Source organism: Astyanax mexicanus, chromosome 21 (genome assembly GCF_023375975.1).
Source record: "Astyanax mexicanus isolate ESR-SI-001 chromosome 21, AstMex3_surface, whole genome shotgun sequence".
NCBI lineage: Eukaryota > Metazoa > Chordata > Actinopteri > Characiformes > Acestrorhamphidae > Astyanax > Astyanax mexicanus.
The window spans coordinates 18,226,709-18,245,704 of record NC_064428.1 but is presented as its reverse complement, the minus strand read 5'-3'; the positions used below and the strand labels follow the sequence as shown (position 1 = coordinate 18,245,704).

General features: G+C 38.6%; 1 protein-coding gene across 3 annotated transcripts in view; it reads left to right on the top strand.

The window, feature by feature from the left end:
- The window catches only part of pard3ba (par-3 family cell polarity regulator beta a), a 256,267-nt gene that overhangs the window by 194,708 nt on the left and 42,563 nt on the right, over window positions 1–18,996 (top strand). For all 3 annotated transcript variants that reach the window (XM_049469675.1, XM_049469674.1, XM_049469676.1), the window contains 2 exons: window positions 7,469–7,573; window positions 8,992–9,261. In XM_049469675.1, coding sequence (XP_049325632.1) covers window positions 7,469–7,573; window positions 8,992–9,261 — 375 coding nt within the window. The remainder of the gene's footprint in view (window positions 1–7,468; window positions 7,574–8,991; window positions 9,262–18,996) is intronic.

Below are 18,996 nucleotides of genomic sequence, written 5' to 3'. Positions count from 1 at the left end.
TATACTCGGCAATACTACATCAGCAACAGTTCGAAAAGAGGTGGTTGCTGACTTCACATGTGTCAGAGGAGGCATGTGAAGGAGGAGGCAACCCTCCTTTGTGATTGGGGATATACAATTGTGGGACAATTGGCCTACCACATTTGGGAGAAAAATGGAAGAGCATTTTAAATAAACCTTTAGGAACCTCTACAACTTCCTAATTAGACTGGCATGTAGAGTTTGTTATACTTTTATACGTAGCTCAATAAATAGGACCATATTAATATAAACCTTTAATCATTTATATGTTCTGTTAACCTTTATCTTCCTTCTGAATAGCACTGCAATCTGACACTTCCTTCTGGGTGCAACTTTTTCTATTTCTTTGAATGTAATTCTTACTCGGCTAATAAGCTTGATCTTGACTTTGACTGACTGTGACCCATGAATTGGTGATTCAGCCTTGTTTCCTCTGCAATTTGCCATCGTGCAGACTTTTTAAAAAGGTCAGCACTGTATGTCGTGGAACAGCACACAGTCTGGAGCCGAGCCGCGGGAACGCTCCTCATTCACAGCAGGCTATATTAAGACAAACCAGCGTAAACATTATGCTGCTATCTCTAGATTTCCACAAATTGTACGGGAAACTTTTAAAAACCGTTTAAAGAAGAGCGTTAGAGAGAGAGAGAGAGATGAGAGAAAGGCTGAAGGGTGGATGAGTGGGTGGGTTGGGGGGTCCTCTCATGACAGGTCTACCTAATTAAGCAACTCCAGTTAAACTGCACCCAGCAGTGAGGGATGGAGACTTTAATGTATGCACACATAATGATCAGCTTAGCGTTAGCTCTGCGCTTCCCATGGATCTGTCTGTCTGTCTCCAGGATGTCTTTGTGGGGGTCTGGTTTGGTAAAACTCCTCTGTTCCATTTGTATTAATAAATCAGTGAAGTCGGGAAGTCGTTAATATTTTGCCATTGTCTTCCTACACCTAGAGAAATGAGTCTGGAACTTGGCTCGTGTCCCAATTGTGTGATCGTTTTCAGTAACACTTTACAATAAGGGTCACATATAACAGTACTTGCTTTAGAAGTGAACTTTGTTACATTGTTATTATGGTATATTATTAATTTACACTACTTAAGACATTATTAAACATTAGTAAATTTAATACTCTGTGAAATATTTAGTTGCTTATGTCTGGGGTGCTGTTAACTTGTGGTTTCTGAGGATGGTATCTCTTATGAACTTATCCTGTGTAACAGATGTAACTCTTGCTCTTCCTTTTTTGGGGTGGTCCTGATAAGTGCCAGTTTTAATTATTTCTTTTTTTGTGGCGCTGCGCTTTCCTCCAAGTTCGCTGTGATGCTACTCTGCAATGCTGCATCAGCAGCAGTTTGAAAAGAGGCGGAGTCTGACTTCACATGTATCAGATAGTCTTCACCCTCCTGATGGTAAGGTATTACTAGTGATAGGCGGAGTCCTCATAAGTGGGGTTGGGTAATTGGCTGTGTAAAATGGGGAGAAAATGGGAAAAAAATTGAAATAAAATTGTAAAAAATAAAGTGTCACTAAAGCAAAGGAAATACTTTTAGCAATATAGAGTATTTTAGGTACTAACCTGCTATACCCACAGTATTGAGATTCCAATATAGTCTATTAGGGACATTTGGGACACAGCCTTTATAATAAATTCAAGCTAGGACAATTCCTAATAGTCAAACTCTTCATATCTTGTGAGGGTTATGATTATAAACCATAATATATATATATATATATATATATATATATATATATATATATATATATATATATATATATATATATATATATATATATATATATATATTAGCTGTAATGCTTTCAGTGTCTTTATGAACAAATTGGAAAATTCCCAGGCCATGCATTATTTCAAGGTTGCATACCAGACCCTTGCTCTACCAAACTCAATAATGCTTCCGAAACCCATTTTAACCAACAATACAGCCATTAGCTCGGTTCCCATACTTCCCTGGGCCACATACCTCACCCCAGTGCTAACAACCGGGTAATGCTAATCGGTTTCCTGCTAGGACTGTGGACCATGATCATTAAATCACTCACTCCCTAGGGTTACATAATCTTCATAAAAGGAGCGGTTATGCTAACTCAGGCTACCTGAAATCCTGAGGACCTAAGAACATACCTGATGAACTGATTTTTTTCTGGGCTGTTCCTCAGGTCAGGATACACACGGTGTCATGAATATTTCATGGTTTGTGGTCTCCTGTGAGATATGCAGTGCTCCAGGGAGAAGAATTATGGATTTTTTTAACCTTACTTAAGCTTGCTGGTCCAGTAATGATGCTATTTTACCAATGTTTTTTTATTAAAACCAGCCTTTTCCCTTTTTTTTTTCTTAAACTTTCTTAAACTTGCTTTTGTGTGGTTATAAGCATCTGATAAATTTACCACATAAAGAGTTTGCATATGCTGTAAAGGATCATTGCAATCACTTACTGTAAAATGAGTGAATTATTATGGTGTGGAATTTCATATTTCTTGCATTTTGTCTACATTTTAGCCCACATTCTCCACCAGTGTACTTTTCTGTGTTATTTTATGCACCAATGGAGATTAAGGAATGGATTTACAGTACCAGCCAACGTTTGGACACATCTTAACTTCAGTGGGTTTTTCATTATTTAAATTTTTTTTCAATTGTAGATTAATACTCAACAAGTCTTACAAACTGTGAAGTAAAACAAATTGATTACTTAATAAACGAACAGGTGTAAAACCAGAATATATTTTATATTTTTGATTCTACGAAGTAGCACCTCTTGCTTAGATGACAGCTTTGCACATCTTGGCTGGATTTTCTCAGTCAGCTTTATGAGGTTGAGTCACCTGGAATGTTCAGCTTTCAGTTAACAGCTGTGCTGAACTTATCAAGAGTTACACTACTTAAATTTCTTGCCTTTTAGGCCAATTCCATTTCACCCTACCCCTTGGCCCTGCCACTTGCCCCTACACCTTCTTTTCAAGTGTAACCCTTTTTCTTGGAACAGAGTTACATGGATGGGGAAGGGGTGAAATCCTTCACCCTAAGAATTGAGACATGGTAATGGTGCAGAAATGAATTATGATTGTTCATTCTTTATTTCCTTTGTAATGGGGAGCTAAAATAAGCTTTATGTAGCTTTTATTTTATTTTATTTTCTGTTTCACCTTAAAATGCTGCAGCACCTGCCAAGTTAGCTAGCTAGCTAGCTACTGAAAGAAACTACTAGCTATCCTTTTTATGCTTTTAATGAAGAATTCGGCCATAAAACATTGAAACTACACATTAAACCATGGTGATATAGTGCTAAGCTTCACTTAAGAAGGAAAATACTTACATTTGTGAATTTCTTTAGTTGGTTGTTCTGCCATCTTACCAGTGATTCTCATACCCTTCCTGGTTTTGAAGTTTTCTTCTAACAAATCTCTGTATGAAGGGCTAACAAGGCCTATCTCTTCCCCCTACGTCTCCAGCCTAACAGGAGTTGGGTAAGTGGGCCTTAATGTGTTGGTGAGATACAGTGAATAGAACTATTTGAATAATGTTTTAATCCATATTATGCCAAGAACTACTCAATTTAGTATAGAAGAAATTACTTTAATAAATGAAGATCACTTAAGAATCTGAAAATGTTACAATGATGAAACTGGCTCTCATCAGGACTGTCTTACAAAAAAAAAAGACCAAGAATTTCCTCTGTTGCACAGGATGAGTTCATCAGAGTTACCAGCCTCAGAAACCACAAGTTAACAACACCCCAGATAAGAGCACCTAAATGCTTCAGAGATTATTTTGGTTTGTATAACACTTTTAAGTTACTACATGATTATTTCATACAATGAATTCCTTCACAGTCTGGAAGACCTTAATATTAATTTAGAGAGTAGGGAAAAAATACTGTCTACAAAGAAATTAAAGTCATGTAAATAAAAGAAATGCTGCATCTATACCATCCCAAATCGGTGTCTACAATCATTACATTACATTTACATTACATTACATTTTGGCAGACGCTTATGATGCACATATAGTAATAGAAGTTTAAGGTAAAAAAAAAAAAAAAACATTTAAGACAGAGCCCAAAGAAGGTCAAATGGAAAGTAGTGGAAGAAGGACATGAAGTTAGAAGTAGCTAGTTTGTTAGGGGCCTTAAGAGCTCTGTCTTCAGGAGTCTCTTAAAGATAGCGAGAGATTCTCCTGATCTGGTAGTGGAAGTTAGTTTGTTCCTCCATTGGGGAACTCTGTATGAGAACAGTCTGGATTGCTTTGTGTGAATGTTGGTTTGGTAAAGCGAGGCGACGTTCATTGGAGGAGCGCAGCGGCCGGGAGGTAGCGTAAGCCTTCAGGAGCGAGTGCAGGTAGGAAGGAGCCTGTTCTGTCATTACCTTGTAGACGATTGTAAGCGCTTTGAATTTGATACGAGCAGCAACTGGTAGCCAATGGAGCTCAATGAGCAGTAGAGTGAAATGTGCCCGTTGGTTTTGGCTGGTTAAAGACCATACGTGCTGCTGCGTTCTGGATCATCTGGAGTGGTTTACACAGGCCGGGAGGCCAGTTAGTATGGCATTGCAGTAGTCGAGGCGTGAGATGACCGCTGCTTGTACTTGTAAGAGTTGGGTGGCCTGTTCGTTAGAAATGGTTGACTTTTCTGATGTTATAAAGCGCAAATCGGCAGAATCGAGCAACTGAGGCCCCATGGTGCGTGAAGGAGAGCTGATCATCAACCATAAAACCCAGGTTCCTAGCAACCTTTGTCGGGGAGAGATAGAGTGAGTCAATGGTTATGGCGAATGGATGGTTTTGCTGGTATAAACAGAAGTTCAGTTTTGGAAAGTCTTGGAAAGGTTTAGCTAGAGGTGATGCTCCTTCATCCATGTGGATATATCTGAGAGGCACTGTGATATCTGTGCAGAGATCAAAGGGTCTTCGAAGGGTGTCATCAGCAAAGCAATGGAAGGAAAAAGCCATTTGAGCAGACAACCTGACCTAGAGAGGTGGTCTATATAGAAATACTCGACAGACAGTCGTCAACGTATAAGAAAACTTTTAAGCTTAACAGATTTTAAGAACATTTCAGATCATAATGAAGCTCTTCTCGAGTTCTACCTTTTGTTTGCTGTTTGTTTACATCCTCAGTTCAACTTCTCCTTCATTCCTATAGTGCTAAACCTCTATGCCCTGCCTGCTGCACTGGCGATGCGGCTGTACTGCATTGCTATTCAGGCCACAGCTCCTCCGGCTCTAATGAGTGCTTAAGGGCGAGGCAGAGTAAGCATGCCAGACGCTGGTATTAGATACTGTAGCTGCAGCCTAATGAGATAAATACAGTCATTAGTGAGTGTGTGGGGCTGCGGATAGGAACGCCACTCAAGCACACAGTCGCAAAGTAGATGTGGTATAGGGTGATATACTGTAAGTTCACACTGACCTCTACAATGGTTACAAAGGTTCCTCATGCAAGTAAGTCCACAAATGGAATTACTTAATAAACTAAACAGTGTAAAACCAGTATACGTTTTATATTTTAGATTCTTCTATCTATGCACCTCTTGCTTAGATAGAGACAGCTTTGCACATCTTGGCTGGAATTTCTCAGTCAGCGTCATGAAGCAGAGTCACCTGGAATGTTCAGCTTTCAGTTAACAGCTGTGCTAAACTCGTCAAGAGTTACACTACTTCAATTTCTTGCCTTTTAGGCCCAATCCCATTTCACCCTACCCCTTTGGTCCTACCACTTGCCCCTACGCCTTCTTTTCAAGTGTAAACGTAAACCTTTACCTTGGAGCAGAGTTGCATGGATGGGGAAGAGGTGAAATATTCCACTCTAAGAATTGGGACATGGTGATGGTGCAGAAATTCATTATTAATGTTCATTCACACGTTTTTTTTTTTTTTTTCTTCTTCTTCTTTTTCTTCCCCCTTGGAAAACGTATCTTTAGTTAGATTGTCTTTTCAGCTACAGCTGTGTTTTAGCAAACGTATACACTGTGATATATCTGTTTTATTGCTCTTTTTATATTTGCATTGTTCATTGATCTGTCCAGGGACAATGGATGAAAAATAGCCTTCAGGCTAATTCTGGTGCATTTACAGTAATGTTAATTAATGAACACTGTCCCTGTTAAATAAACTATTAAATAAATAAATTAATTAATTAATTCCTTAATTCCTTTGTGATGGTGAGCTGAAATTAGCTTTGATTAGCTTTTATTTTACTTTTATTTTTCATTCTGCCTTAAATGCTGCAGCCTCTGTTGTCTGTTGCAGCATTTAAGGTGGAATGGGAAAGTAAGCTAGCTAGCTACTGAGACAAACTACTATCTTCTACTATCTTTTTGATGCTTGTTATGAAGAATTTGGCCATAAAACATTGAAACTACACATTAAACCATGGTGATATAGTGCTAATCTTCACTTTTACCAAGGAAAATACTTACATTTGTGTTTTTTTTTTTTCACCATCATACCAGTGATTCTCATAACCTTCCTGTTTTGAAGTGTGCATCTAAAAAATCTCTGTATGAAGGGCTAACAAGCCCTATTTCTTCCCCCTACCTCTCCAGCTTAACAAGAATCGGGTAAGTGGTAGGGCCAAGAAGTAAAATGGAATTAGATGCCATTATTATTGGTAATGATGGTAAACGGCTAAAATTGCCCATGCAAACAGATAAATGACTATGACAAAAATTGCATTCACATACAATGCAGGTGTGCATTATGCAATATGCAATATGACGTTAAGTGATGGGACATGATACAAGTTCTCATCCCATTTTTTGGAATGTCCGTGTAATTAATTTAGTCTTCTTCTCTTGTCTTCTAGTCAATATTTACCTAGAACAAATAGAATCCCATTCAAGCTTCGCTGTGGACCACCGCAAACCCTTAAATTGCAGTTTTCAGCTTTGATATCGGTATGATAATGTAGGAAAGCGATTGTACGGATTCACCCGAGAAGGAGTGATGTTGATTACGACCGAGCCGATGTTGATTATGTGGAGACGATGTGAAATCTTCACACGTTGCCCGAGCGGTGAACCGGAAACCTTTTTTCTCAACCGCTTTGCTTCATGCTTCATTGCCGCGGCTGCTTGCTGGCTGTCATCTCTGCCACTGTATCTAATTGTAAATACCCACCTTTCTCTAGCTTTTGCTCTTTCTCTCTCTTTCTCCTTCCCTCCCTTCCTCTCTCTCTCTCTCTCTCGCCCACCCACCCACTCTCTCTCTCTTACCGCATCTCTGCTATTAGTCTTCTCGTCGTTCTTTGTCATCTAAATGAGAAGCCTCTGAAACACTCATGGATGGATGAGTGCACTTGCTCAATATTGGTCTTGGGAAAAAAAACAAAAAAAAACTTTGTCTAGTGTGGGATGCACTTCTAATATTTTAATGTTTCCTCCATTTGTGTCATCCAGCACCCCTTTTATCTCTGTTTTCTCATCTCTAGGTTCGGAAGGAAGAACAAAGATGATAAGGCTAAATCCAAAGCTAAGCTGGGAGCGCTGAGTGAAGAAGAGGTTGATAAGAGCGAAGCTGAAATGCTGCCACACCTGTAAGTTTGGATATGGTGGAATTCTAACCCTGGCCTTTTATATAAATACAGCTCTGAAAAGAAATTTAGAGACCACTTCAGTTTCTGAATAAGTTATATATATATATATATATATATATATGTTTGAATAAAATAAACATTGATGTTTTATTCTATAAACTACAGACAACATTTCTCCTAAATTCAAACTTCATTCAGAGCATTTATTTGCAGAAAATGAGAAATGCAGAGCTTTTAGAACTCACATAATGCGAAGAAAACAAGTTCATATTCATAAAGTTTTACGAGTTCAGAAATCAATATTTGGTGGAATAATCCTGGTTTTTAATCACAGTTTTCGTGCATCTTGACATGTTCTCCTCCACCAGTCTTACACACTGCTTTTGGATAACTTTATGCTGCTCACTCCTTGTGCAAAAAAATCAAGCAATTCAGCTTGGTTTGATGGCTTGTGATCATCCATCTTCCTCTTGATTATATTCCAGAGGTTTTTTAATTTGGTAAAATCAGAGAAACTCATCATTTTTAAGTGGTCTCTTATATTTTTTCTTTCAGAGCTGTAGGTTTAATATCAGCTGTACAAATGCTTATTGTGCAGGAAATACTACATATACAGTGCTGTGAAGTAGTATTTGCCAGCTTACAGATTTCTTTTGTCATACTTACATATTTCAGATTATCAAACATGTTTTATATTAGATGTATAAAAGACAGAAATACAGCATGAGTAAATTCAAAAAGCAGTTTTTACACAATGGTTTCAATTCAAGGAAAAAGCTATCAAAACCAACCTGGCGCTATGGGAAAAATTATTTGCCCCTAGACCTACTAGCTTATTGTACCACCGTCAGCAGCAACAACTGCAATCATGTGGTTGTGATAACTGCCAATGAGTCTTTCACATCTCTGTGGAGGAATTTTGGCCCACTCTTTTTTTCCAAATTGTTTTAATTCAGACACATTGAAGAGTTTTTAGCGTGAACTGGCAGTTTAAGGTCATACCACAGCATCTCAGTTGGAAATACATTAAGTCCAGACTTGACTTGGATCATTGTCCTGCTGCAGAACCCAAGTATGCTTAAGCTTAAGATCACAAACTAATGGCCAGACATTGTCCTTCAGGATTTTCTGCTAGAGAGAAAAATGTATGATTCTGTTAATGTTCCATGTCCTGAAGCAGCAAAGTAGCTCCAGACCATATATATATATATATATATATATATATATATATATATATATATATATATATTTTTTTTTTTTTACATTGGGCCAGATTGGTCTGAATGGCTTTTGGCTAGTGTCCCTTAATAAATTAAATCATGCAAAATGTAGATTCATTTTTAAATGTTTTTAAATGTTAAAGTCTACTGTTTACCTCAATAATGTAATATATTATTAATGTCTTTTCTGTCTGATAGACCGGAAGTGGACGGTTCAGTTCCTGGAACTGCGTTCTTGCCTGATGTGGAAGATGACGATTTCGACCCGAACTACGCCCGCATCAACAACTTCAGAGAACCGCCCCCTTCCAGCCAATCCCCTTTCATGACACGGACACCCTCTCCTCACCATGCTCCGCCCACTGTCCCCGCCTACAGTGGACCACCGCCTAGTGAAGTCCCACTGGAGGGGCTGTACGCTAAAGTCAACAAACAGAAGCCAGCAGCCACACCAACAGTAGCTGAAAGGTGAGTGATCAACAACGACCAACTTACATAATAAAATAAAATAAATGAATGAGGAAAGAAATAAGTAGCAGTTTAACATGGGTGTTTCTAATAAAGTGGCCAGTGAGTTGAAGCACAAGATACTGTATGTTTATTAGGTGTTTCTAATAAAGTGGCCAGTGAGTGAAAGCATAATATACTGTATGTTGATTAGGTGTTTCCAATAAAGTGGCCAGTGAGTGAAAGAAGCACAAGTTACAGTATTTTATGCGTTTCTAATAAAGTGGCCAGTGAGTGGAAGCACAATATACTGTAGGTTTATTAGGTGTTTCCAATAAAGTGGCCAGTGAGTGAAAGAAGCACAAGTTACTGTATGTTTATTAGGTGTTTCTAATAAAGTGGCCAGTGAGTAAAAGAAGCACAATTTACTGTATATTAGGTGTTTCTAATAAAGTGGCCAGTGAGTGGAAACACAAAATACTGTATGTTTATTAGGTGTTTCCAATAAAATGGCCCGTGATTTAAAGTAGCACAAGTTACTGTATAATAGATGTTTCTAATAAAGTATCCAGTGAATGCAAGCACTATATACTGTATGTTTATTAGGTGTTTCCAATAAAGTGGCCAGTGAGTGAAAGAAGCACAAGTTACTGTATTTTATGTGTTTCTAATAAAGTGGCCAGTGAGTGAAAGCATAATATACTGTATGTTTATTAGGTGTTTCCAATAAAGTGGCCAGTGAGTGAAAGAAGCACAAGTTACTGTATAATAGGTGTTTCTAATAAAGTGGCCAGTGAGTGGAAGCATAATATACTGAATGTTTGTTAGGTGTTTCTAATAAAGTGGCCAGTGAGTGGAAACACAAGATACTGTATGTTTATTAGGTGTTTCCAATAAAGTGGCCAGTGAGTGAAAGAAGCACAAGTTACTGTATAATAGGTGTTTCTAATAAAGTGGCCAGTGAGTGGAAACACAAGATACTGTATGTTTATAAGGTGTTTCTAATAAAGTGGCCAGTGAGTGGAAACACAAGATACTGTATGTTTATAAGGTGTTTCTAAAAAAGTGGCCAGTGAGTGAAAGCACAGGGTACTGTATATTAGGTGTTTCTAATAAAGTGTCTGTGTCAGTGTGCACTGTGGTGAGTTGATTCAGGAACAGTGGTTGTACACTCTAGCTGGAAGTGCACTTGAGCAGCAGTACAGCAGTGGGATGAAGTGCACTCAGTGTGAGCTGGTGTGGAGATTGGAAGCTCTTCTGATTGGTTGGTTGTTGTTATTTACCGTCTGGCTGTCCAGGCCGTGAGTTTTTAGTAAGGCCTGAGTGCTCCTGCCGACTTCAGCGATTGATTTGTTGTCTGATGTTAATTATCTGGGGTGTGTGTGGCAGCACCTGTGGAGGCCTCGTTTATTTCAGCTCTTATTCCGCCATCGATTGATACAAGCTTATCCAGCTCTCGCTGCACTGTGCAAGCCTCCATTCAGCACAGACATGGAGAACACAGTTAATCCTGACTGATACGCTCACACACAGCCGGCCCTGCACCCTAAACACTATTCTATACCATAAAACATCAGGAGAATTATATTAAGCACTGTTGTATGATTGCATTAATTTCATACACCAGTGATGTTACTTTATCATACACTTTCCATGATCAGTAATGTTATACAGGTTTATACATTATCTTACAATAATTCTAGACTTAGGTTTAGTAATTATTGTTCTCTAATATTATTGTTTCACTAATGTTACACAGGTTTGCACATTATCGTACAGTAACATTACACAGGTTTGTTCATTATCGTACAGTAACATTACACAGGTTTGTACATTATCATACAGTAACATTACACAGGTTTGTTCATTACCATACACTAACATTACACAGGTTTGTTCATTATCATACACTAACATTACACAGGTTTGTTCATTACCATACACTAACATTACACAGGTTTGTTCATTACCATACACTAACATTACACAGGTTTGTTCATTACCATACACTAACATTACACAGGTTTGTTCATTATCATACACTAACATTACACAGGTTTGTTCATTATCATACAGTAACATTACACAGGTTTGTTCATTACCATACACTAACATTACACAGGTTTGTTCATTATCATACACTAACATTACACAGGTTTGTTCATTATCATACACTAACATTACACAGGTTTGTTCATTATCATACACTAACATTACACAGGTTTGTTCATTACCATACACTAACATTACACAGGTTTGTTCATTATCATACACTAACATTACACAGGTTTGTTCATTATCATACACTAACATTACACAGGTTTGTTCATTATCACTGACATTACACAGGTTTGCACATTATCATACACTAACATTACACAGGTTTGTTCATTATCATACACTAACATTACACAGGTTTGTTCATTATCATACACTAACATTACACAGGTTTGTTCATTATCACTGACATTACATACACTTTTCCATGATCAGTAATGTAACACAGGTTAGCACATTATCGTACAATAATTCTAGGTTTAGGTTTAGTCATTATTGTTCTCTAACATTATTGTTTCATTAAACAATACACAGGTTCACACATTATCATGCACTAACAAATAGGTTGTACATTATCATGCACTAACATAAATAGGTTGTACATTATCATGCACTAACATAAATAGGTTGTACATTATCGTACACTACCATTACGCTGGTTTGCACATTATTGTACACTATCATCACACTGGTTTTCACATTATCGTACTCTACCATTATGCTGGTTTTCACATTATCGTACACTACCATTATGCTGGTTTTCACATTATCGTACTCTACCATTATGCTGGTTTTCACATTATCGTACACTACCATTATGCTGGTTTTCACATTATCGTACTCTACCAATACGCTGGTTTTCACATTATCGTACACTACCATTACGCTGGTTTTCACATTATCGTACACTACCATTACGCTGGTTTTCACATTATCGTACACTACCATTACGCTGGTTTTCACATTATCGTACACTACCATTACGCTGGTTTTCACATTATCGTACACTACCATTAAGCTGGTTTTCACATTATCGTACACTACCAATACGTTGGTTTGCACATTATCGTACACTACCAATACGTTGGTTTTCACATTATCGTACACTACCATTACGCTGGTTTTCACATTATCGTACACTACCATTAAGCTGGTTTTCACATTATCGTACACTACCAATACGTTGGTTTGCACATTATCGTACACTACCAATACGTTGGTTTGCACATTATCGTACACTAGCATTACGCTGGTTTTCACATTATCGTACACTAGCATTACGCTGGTTTTCACATTATCGTACACTAGCATTACGCTGGTTTTCACATTATCGTACACTACCATTACGCTGGTTTGCACATTATCGTACACTACCATTACGCTGGTTTGCACATTATCGTACACTACCATTACTCTTTAAGGTAACATCACTCCGTTTAGCTTTTTTCTCATGCCGGACGGTTGTGCTCTGTATTGTAGCTGTAAACATGCACATAAAATGCAGGTATGTTATTTTATGTAGATTAACAGATAGGTACTTAAACTAGAGCAGTGATGTAAAGACACTGGAAAGTGTGTGTGGTGTGTGTGGTCTGTCGACGACAGAGTGAAAGCGAAAGATAGTGGGAGATGGTCAATTAACCACAAAGTAACAGCTTGTGAAGTGTCTTCTCTTGTTCATTCTCTCTCTTTTTTTGTCTCTCTCTCTCTCTCTCTCTTTCTAAGTGCTGATGTCTCATCTTCTTTAGAAGGGTACTTAATTACTGCGCCTCCTTCAATCTCTCTCTCTCTCTGTCTCTCTCTCTCTCTCTCTCTCTCTCTCTTTCCTTCTCTCTTTTCCTCTGTCGCTTGACTGCTTCTAACAGCCCTTTGTTCTGCCTGCCATTTTGTACATAATAGATGTGACTAATAAATGTTACGGTGTGGGAAATATCCCTCCAAAACAGAAAAAAGAGGTTCGTTTTCCTCATTTAGCAGATGCCTGCCTCTCAAGTAGCTTTTTTTTAATATGGGAGTGTCTGTATGTGTGTGTGTGTGTGGGGGTGGGGGTGATTTGGTGAGTGCAGGAGGGCCAAACAGGAAGTCAAAAGCCTCACACTTTTTTTTCCGTCAAATATCTGGAAAGGAGCCAGCAGTGCGGGATGCTATTAATCAGTCTAATGGAGCAGCGGTTCCAGGCCCGAGCCAATTCTAATGCTTTACGGAAGCTTCCTCCTCTTGGCTGCTGTCCTGCTGGAGATTCTTCTGCAGATTGGATTGGTGAAAGAAGAAGAAGAAGAAGAAGAAGAAGAAGAAGAAGAGATAGGGTCTGCACTGTTCCCACTTTTATCTTCCCATCCCTCGTTTTGACAAGAGAACAGTCGGCTGCCCAGTCGTCTGCACTGTGGAAGAAACCTAAGAATAAATACATGCAAAAATAAATTTTAGGACCCAATGGGGAGTAGTGTGTCTCAGTTTAATGGCTAAGCTTTTAACAATGACCTTTGCAAATTATCTTAAGGTGGTGGATGAGATGTACAGAGTAGTTAACATCTAGCTAACCTCAGGTAGAGTCGTTAACAACTGTCAAGCATCAGCTAGGGTGGTTAATCAGCTGGAGTAGTTAACATCTAGATAACATCAGTCTAACATCAGCTAAAATAACGAACGTTTAACATCAGCTAGATATCAGCTAGAGTAGATGACATCTAGCGAACACCAGCTAGAATAGTGAAACTTTTACTAATAGCATCTAAAATAAAAAATAACGATCATCAGCTATAGTAGTCAACATCTAACATCAAATAAATTTGTTAACATCTAGCTAACATTAGCTAAAGTAATCAACTTATGCCTAATATTAATTAGATAGAAACATTAGCTAAAATAATGAATGTTTTAACACCAGCTATAGTAGATAACATCTAGCTAACATCAACTAAAGTAATGAACGTTTAACATGAGCTAGAGTAGATCATGTCTATCTAACATCAGTTAAAGTAATGAACGTTTAACATCAGCTAGTGTAGATCATGTCTATCTAACATCATCTAGAGTAGATGATATTTAGCGAACACCAGCTAGAATGGTGAATTTTTTGCTATCAGCTAAAATCCTTAACCTCTAACAATCAGCTATAGCAGTCAACATCTAACATCAGCTGAAGTTGTTAACATCTAGCTAACATTAGCTAAAGTAACGAAGGTCAGCTATCAGCTAAAATATTTCACCTCTTGCAAACATTAACTACTGTAGATAAAAATATTATTTTATATCAGCTAGAGTAATGAACATTTAACATCAGCTGGAGAAGTGAAACATCTAGCTAACATCAACGTAGTTCAAATTTAACTCCTATCAGCTAGATAAATTCACTATCTGTCAAACAGTAGAACAGAGAGTTGACGTGTACCAAACATCAGCTAGAGAAGGTTAACTGGTGTAGTTAACATCTACAGTAATTAACATCTAGCTAGCATGGAAAAAAGGAGATTAAAGTAGCTAACATAGCTAAAATAATCTTTAGCTTTAAAAGCTTAAAAAAGTCTCTGTATAACATGAATTAGTGTAGTTTGAAACCTTCTTACAGTTGGTTAATGTCTAGCTAACATCTAGTTAGAGTAGTAACCAGTGGTTAATGTTAACCAGTGAGAGAGCAGGCCTATAGAATAAGCTAATCATCAGAACGATGTTTTGTCCTGACTGCAGTGATCTGTTGCATTGCTCCTCTTTCTCCTCAGATCTAAGTACACATCAGTACTCTCAGTTGTCTCAATTCCCCAAGCCTTCATCCTCCTCCCTGAAGCTCTGCTGTAATTAAACAGACATGCTCATAAGCTTTGCAGTGACAGGTGTGTTCAGAGATGGCTGTGACTCTGGTTATTAGACTGAATGGTGGAGGACATGGTGGAAAGGGTAGCAGCCTGGTGTCGGACCGAGATACTTGGTATGTACAGGAAGTGGAATGATGAAAGGATGGAGGAAGAAGAAAATGGTGGTAGAAATACATTTTTAGTGTCAAGTCGACGGCACTAATTTAGAAAGTTTAGTTAATGAGTTTCCAGTAACACTTTATAATAACTTTTATTAATATACCATTAACTAAGTATTAATAACTGTTATTTTTCACATTTTTTTTTACCATAGACCATAGACTATGTATAGCTCTGTGGAGGCAGCCCTCAGGGGCGGAGTTTATTCAAATGAGTAGGCTGTCTCTCCACTTCCAGTCTTTCTCCCTCCTCTGGTCTCTACTGCGCAGACTCAGGTTTCAGGTTTCAGGATGGCCAACATGGAGGAAGATTTTGGCTTCATTTTCATTGAATGAATGGGAACGGCGACACGGCGTCCATCTTTTTTTACAGTCTCTGGTTTTAACCAACCCAAATAGTTCTGATGTAAAAAAAAAACACCCTTAGATTTAAGCAGTGAAGAGAAAAAAATTGAGGTCTGACAGGTGAAGTGCAGTAATTTAATAAGTCATTGCTAAAATAGCCATATAGCACTGCTACTGGACTACTAAAAAAAATTTGACTGGTAATGCAGCTACTCATTTCTTTGGAATATGAAACCATATTTATTCTCTTGCGAAAACTTTGTTTTTAATGCAATTATAAGGTAATTTAATGTGGCTGTACTGGGGTCTAGTATGGGTGGGCAGGTGGAGCTGCTGTATGGGGAAACACTGCTCTTGTTCTGTTGGTCTCGGTTGCTCTCAGCACTGCTTATTATTAGCTTTAGTCAGATAAACAGGCCGATCAGAGCCAAAATCTGACTTTATGATCCTGCTTTCAGACAGAATGAAAGACAATACATCCAACCTTTACCCAGTTTCCCTCCAAATCTAGTGTAAATGAACAGGCGATGACAGATCTCTCACATCTTGCCTGAGTGTGTGTGTGTGTGTTCCTTTCTCTTTTCTTTCCTCCTAATCCCAAATTCCAACATCCTCTCCCAACGAAGCGCGGGTCAGCCTGTGGGTTTCTATTGTTGGATCACTGGCCTGTCTTTCAGTTTTCAGAGGTAGTAAAGTTTTTTCAGAGGTGGTTTATAAAGGTTATAAAGTAGAAGCTAAGAATGGCGCCCAATTTGCAGTCAAACCTACAGCGAGGAGTGCTCAAACTGTTGACGGTATATTTTAAACAAGCAGGGCTACTCAGGAAGAAGTTGAAAACTGATGGCCACTGACTGCGATTGGTATACAGTTAAACAACACAGTTGCTATAAAATAATGTATAGGTATCTTGCATCTTGTGGAGAACTTAAGGGAACGTGTTAAATTAAGATTGTAGGATAATGTCTGAAACAAAGAATCCAAAATATAGCTTTAGGAACCATTTGGCCCTGCAGTAAAGAAAAGCTGACTTTGAGAAAGATATTTAAAGGAGAAGTCTGGTGTGAAATGGACTTGTGGTGTAGTAAAACATGATAACGAGTATACATTTTTGTTGAATAGCCCACCTCCAATCATTTCCAGCATTCTGAAAAACAGATCTTTAAATGAATGCTCCCAGGAGGCATGTAGCCCTTAGAGAGCACAATTGGCCTTCCTCTCTCTCTGGGTGAGTAGATGGCGCTCTCTCCCCATATCACTCCAACGGGTGATGTTGATCAACTGAGTCGCTGCTCTTTCCTCCGAGTGCGCTGTGATGCTACTTTGCAATGCTGCATCAACAAGAGTTTTAAAAGAGGCTGAGTCTGTCTTCACATGTATCGGAGGAGGCATGTGCTAGTCTTCACCCTCCTGGTGTGTTGGGGCATCACTAGTGATAGGGGGAGTCTTGATGAGTGGGTTGGGTAATTAGCCGTGTAAATTGGGAGAAAATGGGATTAAAAAAAAAAAAAACTTTATACAGGCATGCATCACGCAATCGGCCTAAATTATCCAGAGTTAAAATGTTGTCAATCTCTCGAAAAATGTGAAACAAAATTAAATCAAGCGAAAAAGCTTGGAAGATTCTTGGCCTTCCATTTATTTTGCTGGCCCTTGAAGATGAGGTCTTGATCATTTGATTATCAGAAGTTAATTTTGTTAATTTTTGAATTACAGCTGTTGCTGAGAATATCTCACTACTACTCTTGCATTTCTAAAGACTTCCTCAAGGCGCTGTGTGTATAAACACTTTTTAATAAACTATCTGTGCACTTTCAAAGTTCAGTGCTTCGTTTTAAATGTCAGGGCTCCCAGAATTCTACTACGAAGAAAGGAGCTACGTTAAGCTTGTTAATGGTGAAATAATAGTGGTTCCTTTGCAAGGGGCAACTCTATGCCCCTATCACTAGCATTGTAAGCCAGTTGGTAGCATCATCTAAAAGCGATGTATTTCAGAAAGCTAGGGGTAAATGGAGGTGGGCTATTCAACAAACGTTCATACTTCACACTGGACTGGTCACTCCTTTTATAATGACAACTTTATGATTTGTTAAAAATGTTCACCTTTTGCTGCAATTACAACTTCAAGTCTTTTGGGGTATGTCTCACCCAGCTTTGCACATCTAGAGACTCAGATTTGTGCTCATTCTTCTTTACAAAAAACATTCCATTGTAGCTCTGGCTGTATGTTTAGGGTCATTGTCTTGATGGAAGGTAAATCTTCTTTCCAGTCTCAAGTCTTTTGCAGACTCCAACAGGTTTTCTTCCAGGATTGTCCTGTATTTAGCTCCATCCATCTTCTCATCAACTCTTATCAGCTTCCCTGTCCCTGCTGAAGAAAAGCATCACCCCACAGCATAATGCTGCCACCACCATGTTTCACAGAAGCGTTTAACTTTGGCTCATCTGACCACAGCACCTTCTTTGTCACTACTGTGCACTATCCAAGTTCTCAGTGCCTCAGAATTCTACCATTGAAGTGTGGATCTTCTTTGAGCTTGTTAATGGTGTAAAAATAGTGATTCCTTTGCAAGGGGCAACTTTATGCCCCTATTTCTAGCATTGTAAGCTAGTTGGGAGCATCAGCTAAAAGTGATGTATTTCGGAAAGCTAGGGGTAAATGGAGGTGGGCTATTCAACAGACGTTCATACTTCACACTGGACTGGTCACTCCTTTAAGACCTATAATGACTTGACCTTATGACTTCTCAAAAAATGTTTCTAGCGCCACAAAAGTACAATCCAAATCCGTCTTCGTTCCCCAACCAAAAGCTCTAAAAGAAGCCTTCATCCCGCACTGCTTCCAGCTGTTCGGCATGATAGCGACGTGAAGAATGGTCCTATTCCCCGCAGAAGTCATTCAAAAACACATTTAAGGCATTTGAGAATATCCAAAGTCACCACGATGACAAAAGACCCCCTTATTACTGATATATGCATATATATATATACTGTCTGCTACTTTTATTATTTGGTCTGTCCCACTCGCACTACACACAGACACATGCGTACCCTCCAGACTCTGAGCAGATTGTTCAGTGTAAGTATGTCCTTTGACTGATAAGACTGTGATTCATATTTGGAGGCTGCGGGCGCGGCAGGAGGCTAATTAAACATTGATAGTGTTTCTCATTCAGGCGACCATGTGTGCTCTCAATCAAAATGGCAGCTCTAATTGCGTTCTGTGGGACCAGTTAATGGACGTTTGGAGACGCCGGTTCCGCTCTGTGTGTCCTGAACCAGCTGCTGTAGTTTTAGGGATTTCAGACAAGAGCTTTCACCATCGGCTATGGACGCCAACCTACAGCCCACAACTGGTGACCATCATAATAAGATTCTTCCAAGAT